At 39.5% G+C, this 7,272-nt stretch overlaps 1 protein-coding gene across 1 annotated transcript; it reads left to right on the forward strand.

Moving 5' to 3' along the window:
* Positions 1-5,777: 5,777 nt before the first annotated feature.
* Positions 5,778-6,881, forward strand: Or2k2 (olfactory receptor family 2 subfamily K member 2). The gene has a single exon (XM_048420575.3). The coding sequence runs from the start codon at positions 5,778-5,780 to the stop codon at positions 6,717-6,719; it is 942 nt and encodes a 313-aa protein (XP_048276532.1). The 3' UTR covers positions 6,720-6,881.
* Positions 6,882-7,272: the final 391 nt, after the last annotated feature.

Here is a 7,272-nt window from a genome sequence, read left to right on the forward strand (position 1 = left end):
AATTTCTTAAAACACTTTAAACACCATATTCTGTAGTCTTTGAAAGATTTGGAGAATCCCTATCCATCTAAAATATATCTCTGTACATCTAGAAAATCTAATTAACATGACTATAAGCTTGACATTATAGATGATTATCTATTAACCCATATTTCTTAATGATGTATTACATTTTTAGATGAACTATACAATCACAATGCTTTAATCAAGAGCAGAAATATAACAAGATTGACTCTATAACATATCCCCCTTTAAATGTAAACAAACATTTATAAACAATATTTAAAAATATGGGTGTAGTTCTCCAAACTGCTTCCTGCTTTTTATTGGGTGAAGTAATTTTTTGAGGAGCGTTCAAGGTGACCTTTCAGGGGTTCTTGGTCCATCAAGCCAATATTAGTCTGTAATGATTCCACAGGTTCTCATCCTCTATGGAAACAAAAGCAGAACCTCTTCTCCAAAGCAACATATCCTTAGACCCAAATTCTGAAGTCAAGATACCTTTATAATATACATGCTGGTTTAGATTAGCAGCCCGTATAATGCAATGTCTCCCTGTACTTAACTCTTTTATAGTCAAAAATTCAAAGACAACAAAATAATATTCATAATTCAGACTCCCTGTGTATATTTTTATGTGGCTTCTTTGTTTTAAAAGTATTACTTTTTAATAACTCTCTATACTCTTTTTCTTCGCTCTTCAAATCCTATGTACATTTTTAAAACACACTGTGACCCATTTAGAGGTCTCTTATGTCTGAATTTGTCCAATTATGCATCTGTAATTCTTTACTGTCCAGGAGTGCTTCTTAAAATACTAAGTGCTTCTTAAAATCTTAAGCTGCTCCATTGCTAGGAGAAATATGGCACTTCCTGCTTGCTCCACCCAGTCCAGCATGGTGGAGCTACCCATCTCCTCCAAGAGCCATGCACAGTGCCCCATCTCTAGGCACACAGCTGGTCCATGTTGCCACCAAGCAAGCCGTAGCCTCACAAACCCCATTCAAATGCTTGGTCTCCTGAGAGAACCAGAGGTCTCGCGGGAGCATGGCCCAGAAAGCCAGCATTTCAAAACATCTCGGCTTTTTTTTTTTCTGCTACCGAGGAACCAGGGATACCTCTCTTAAGGGAGCTGCAGCACGCTGCCAGCAAGCAGCAAGAAGTTGTGTTAAACTCTGTATTTTTGTGTCTCGAATTCCTTTTCGAGATCTCTCAGGTTTTTAAGTGGATTCACTTGGCCATGTGGGTGCCAATTTGTTATAGGAGGAGGCCGCTAGTTAGTTCCTGGCTGCTTATTCCCAAAATAATCACACAGAAACCATATTATTTAAAATACTGCTTGGCCAATTACTTAAGCGTATTGCTAGCTAGCTCTTACATCTAGAATTAACCCATCTCCATTATTTTACATCTTACTGTGAGGCTTGTGGCCTACCGGCAAGAAAACATCTCTCTCTAGCAGGGCTACATGACTTCTCTCTGACTCCGTTTTCTCTCTCCCAGCAGTCAGCTTAGTTTTCCCTGCCTAGCTCTGTTCCCCTATAGCTCTGCTATAGGCCCAAAGCAGTTCCTTTATTAACCGATGGCAGTCACAGCATACAGAGGGGAATCCCACATCAAGTGCTGGGATTAAAGGTGTGCACCATCACTGCCCGGCTCAATGTTAATTGACCCACTGATACAAGGGGACGGATCTAATGAGAGTTTACCAAGGCCAGTTGGACTGGGACTGAACGAGGACGTGATCCAACCAGATTCTCTGAATGTGGCCAGATTCTCTGAATGTGGCTGGCCCGGAGTCTTTCTGAAAAGCCATTGACAATGACACTGGGACTTGTTTCCTCTGCATATACTGGATTTTGCGGATCCAGTCTGTCTGGACACTCACCTTCCTGGACCTGGAGGGAGGGGGGAGGAACTTGAACTTCCCACAGGGCAGGAAACCCTGACTGCTCTTAGGGATGGAGAGGGAGGAGGAGAGGGAGTGGGGGGAGTGGGAGGGTGTTGGGAGGAGGGGCAGAAATGGAAACTTTTATAATTTAATAAAATTACTTTAAAAAAAAACTTAAAAAAATGCTCACTGCTTTGCTGCCCTATAATTGGAGAAATGTGACCAATGATCTTTAGGAGAACATTTCAAGGTTAATGTTAAAGCATGAAACCATGAAGTTTCCTAAGTTTTACAATAAAGTCAGCATGCAGGCAGGCCTGCCTATTTCAAGCACATCCTATATGGGCCACTGTAGCTTATTATCCATTAAATATTCTCCTACTTAATTGTACTCATTTTCAATCCTTAGATTATTCAGTCGAGTTGTTATTTCTCTTCCTAAGAAGATAAAAGCATTTTGTTATGTATGTGGTGAACAAATTTTTCTATGACCCTCTATCTAAAACACCCATTTACCCTCAGTGATTTAGAATAATCGAACCATCATAAGGATGGTAAAAAACTGGGGCCACGTGCCACGTGTCTATGGTCCCAGATCTTGGAACCTGAGGCAGGAGGATCACAAGTTCAGGACCAGCTTGGGATACTAGCGGGGTTCCCCGGGGAAAAGAAAAGAGATGACGTGAACGACCGCAGCTGACAGAAAGAGTGCGGTCATAGATTCACCATCTTCCCTGTTTTAAAAACCTTTAACAAAATACTTGAGAACAAATTGAAGAGAGTCTGCTTTTCTATATCAGCACACAGCAACTGCACAAAATATTTGCTTGCTTGCTTGTTTCTTGCCTTTAAACATTATTTTAAGGAATATCCCTGAATATTGCTGTGCTTAATCCTCAAGATTAGATTCAGATGACTTATTTTTGATGGGCATACAGCAGAAATGACACAGTGCACAGAATCAGTCTGTCCTAATGGCTGTGATGGTATGATGATTCTTCCAGGACGCTTCATTGTAAAGTTATCATTTAACAGTTGTTAAGTAGCTTATTGTGAGATATTTTGACATGGTGTAACTATCCTGTAGTTTTTGTTTTTTTGTTTTTTTTGTGATACGTGTTCTCTAAAATAAACTTCAATTAGGATCGTTCTAACTGACATTATTCTTCAATATTTTCTGTTTTGGTCATCCTATGATGGGGAAGAGACTTTTATCCTTATTTATAACATAATGAGCTGATACATTTTAAGTTTCTTGTGTGAATTATGTCCATGGATTTGACAAGGAATGGATTCATGAAATGAATGCCCGTGCAATGGTCCCACCATTCTCTGCGTACTCTTGTGTTCTAGCATGATATGATATCAAGTCAGCCGTTTCTCTGTTAGCTTTTATGTCAGCTAATTTTCTAAAACGTTGTTTACTTTTGGGTCACCGTTCTATTCAGAAGCCAATCTAAATCTTGGCTCTCCTGTTGCTGTGATAAGGTCCTATGAACAGGGCGCACTGAGTGAAATTTCTGATCACTGGGGAAGACATTCAATGAGTTTATGCTCTAAAAGAACAAATACCTTCAGTTCTTCAAACTAGGAAGTGATTTCACAAATAGAAAAATCATATACCTTCTAGCTCTTAGAACATATTTTCTGCTGAATATTCTATATGACAGCCATTTACAAAAAAAAAAAAATCCTGACACACAAGGGAATGATGGAGAACGAGGATTAAAACACTTCTTTTTTGAGATCTTTACATGTATTTTATAGGACCCGTCATTTGTTTTTGAAGTCTTTAAAAGTTTGAGATAATTGCATCTTTGGGACATTATCCCTGAGGATGAGAAGTTTCAAACCTCTGTATATTATTGTTGCTGAACTTTAAATTGTTTGGGGACAAGTATTCCCCCAAACAACAAGTGACTTAAACTTGCATAGTATTGCAGTTGTTACCCTGTGGTAGTTTTGGCTATGTTGGTAACAGCTGGTCATTTTGAAAGAAATAAATTGCATAATTGATTTTTTGTAACACTTCACATTTTAAATATGGATATATTCATTCTTCTTTGTACATAATTAACCATAACTAACTTATGGGATGTATCGTAAAACATTTTTGTTTGGAATTTGTAGCACAGAATTCAGGTGAGAGAACCATTCTTCCTTGGCTACTATTTTTATGCAGTATAAAAACATCAAATTCTGAGCACCCAAGTTAATGTTGTTCTTAACAGCAGTATACAATTTTTTTATTTAAAATAACTTTTTATAATAATTTACTCGACAGGGATTTTACTAAATATTAAATTTTGCAGGAAAATCCACAAGAAAATAATTTGTTAACTAATGTAAGAATCAATTATTATTGATGGAAGAAAATGTTAAGAAGAGGAGCAAAAATTATATGTTTGGTTATAGAAAGGAGGAATTCTGGACTTTTTGGGGGATAGTAAAGATGCATACAGTGTTTCCATTCATGTTTGGACTTTGCAGGGTAAGCTGCTTAGGAGTTAATTAGTAAAACGGGAAAAAGCATTGACAGAACTGTTAACTGAGTAGAAATGAGCAGCAATAGAGGGAGAAGGGGAGGATGACGTAATGCAATGGAAGCAGTTTGGAAAACTGGACATCTCTGTCATCAGTGCAGTAAGACATTGCCGTGTTACTGTGTTCACCATCTCTGTTGATGCCAACTTTCTAAAGGTGGAGAGCAAGGAGAAGGTTGCAGTGGCTGAAACCCTGAAACAAGGAAAGAAAGCGAAGGCTGGTGTTGCAACACTAACCATCTGATGGGTGGATTTTTCTGAAAGAAAGCAGAGAGCGTGAGAGGATGGCAGTGACGGGGATGCTTGAGGGCCCGTGTGTTTGAAGGAACACTGGAGAGAACCAGACGGGAAAGGACAGCTTGAAGCTGATGGTGAGCAGTGTAAGTGCCTAAGCGAGAAAGTTTTCTGCACTAATCTTTGTTAATGTAACACGGAAAAAATAAAACCCAAAGCGCCTCTTTTACAACCATCTTTAGTCCTGTTTTCAATGAACTCTTAGAGAGATTTTCTAAAAGACTATAATTTCTGCATTTCCTGGGAATGAATGGATTTTAACACATAGTAAGAGAATTACCTGTGTAAATTTTTTTAGAATTCTTTAAATATGAGGTATGGGGCTCAATACTGAAGGAAACTCTGTAGTGGATATATCAGCGTTTAAATGAGGTGGGATAATTTTATTTCATGTATAAAACAGTTCTTAAATTTAACCACAATGTTTAAACAATATCACCATTATTTAAGCAAGTCCTCTCCTCTCCTTTCCTCTTCTCTTCTTTCTTTCCCTTCCTTCCTTCCTTCCCTTCTCTTCCCATCCTCTCCCTTCCCTTCCCTTCCCCTCCCCTTCTCTTCTCCTCCTCCTCCCATTCCTCATAGAGCTTGTTTTAAAAATTCATTCATCTCTATCAACATTCCTTCCTTCATCCACTGAAGAGCATTCCTGATCTTTAGTATGAACTGTCACCTCTTCAAGTATGTGACCTACTTTTCTAAATTGTGTTCAGTCTACACAGTTGAAAATGGATCCAGCCAATGTCCATTTGCATTTTTCTCCATTGGTCACTTTCACACTTTTATTGAAAACCTACTGTTCCAAGGACATAATTATGGGCTGACATAAAATATTAAATTGACTTTTTGCTTTCTGGTTCATTGCTTTCTAAATTTTGTGGTGCAGTAATCAAATAAATCAAGTCTGTTTTCCTTGATTTACAGTATCCTGCAATTTTGTGTGTGTGGTGAAATTATGTTATAACAACGAAAATAACTCTGAAAGTCCTTTTCTAGCTAAAAGAACATTGCGTTTATTTACATTCTAGAATGACATTAGTGCTAGGAAGGAAATGCAAGGAGAAAATTTCACTGCTTGGAGCCTTTTGTTCCTGGAGGGATTTTCCCGGTACCCAAGGTTAGAGATCATTCTGTTTGTCTTCAGCCTTATAATGTATTTGGTTACCATCCTGGGTAACAGTACTCTGATTTTAATCACTGTCCTGGATTCACACCTTCAAACCCCCATGTACCTATTTCTTGGGAACCTCTCTTTCATGGATATCTGTTACACATCGGCTTCCATTCCTACTTTGCTTGTGAACTTGCTGTCATCCAAGAAAACCATTATCTTTTCTGGGTGTGTGGTCCAGATGTACCTCTCCCTTTCCATGGGATCCACAGAGTGCATACTTCTGGCTGTGATGGCCTATGACCGTTACGTGGCCATCTGCAACCCACTGAGGTACCCCATCATCATGAACAGGCAAGTCTGTGTGCAGATGGCCACCATTTCCTGGGTGACAGGCTGTCTGACTGCCCTGCTGGAAACTAGCTTTGCTCTGCAGATTCCCCTCTGCGGGAACGTCATTGATCACTTCACGTGTGAAATCCTTGCGGTACTAAAATTAGCTTGTATGAGTTCCCTGCTCATGGATCTGGTGATGCTGGTGGTCAGTATTCTCCTCCTGCCCGTTCCAATGCTCTTAATTTGTATTTCCTATGGCTTCATCCTTTCAACAATCCTGAGAATCAGTTCGACAGAGGGAAGAAACAAAGCTTTCTCGACTTGTGGTGCGCACTTGACTGTTGTGATCCTATACTATGGAGCTGCTCTCTCCATGTACCTGAAGCCTACGTCGTCAAACTCACAAGAAATAGACAAAATCGTCTCGTTGCTCTATGGAGTGCTTACCCCTATGTTGAATCCAATAATTTACAGCTTAAGGAACAAAGAAGTAAAAGATTCTGTGAAAAAACTGCTGGGCAAAGTACCATTGGCACCAAGCGTGTGACCGTCTTTGATTGGGTACCTATGACTTTGCCAAGGATGTGCCACTGGCACCAAGCGTGTAACCGTCTTTGATTGGGTAGCTGTGACTTTGCCAAGGATGTGCCATTGGCACCAAGCGTGTAACTGTCTTTGATTGGGTACCTGTGACTTTGCCAAGGATGTACCATCGGCAGAACTCAGCAGAGAAATTCTGAACACCGTTGAGCTCTTTTGGATTCTGACCTGAATATTAGCACTGCAATTTCACAGTCTTGAGGTCCTTGTACACCAAGTCATGGATGCAGTAGGTTCACTTACTAATATTTCTTGGCTTTGGTATGTCATAGTTGGGAGGACATCAATTCAGTCACTGCGCGTTTGCTCCAAAAGCAAACTTAGATAAATGTGGTCAGTGAATCTTAGTACCAGAAGAAATACCTTCTTTGTTTCAATCCCTTGTAGGGATTGTAGGGGTAGGAGCCTAAAGATACAAACCAAACAACTAAAGGAATGATAAAGACATTGGCATTGATTATGAAAGCAAGGACATGAAATCAAAGAAAATTGAAAGGACT

Source organism: Myodes glareolus, chromosome 16 (genome assembly GCF_982192425.1).
Source record: "Myodes glareolus chromosome 16, mMyoGla1.1, whole genome shotgun sequence".
In the NCBI taxonomy this organism is placed as follows: Eukaryota; Metazoa; Chordata; class Mammalia; order Rodentia; family Cricetidae; genus Myodes; species Myodes glareolus.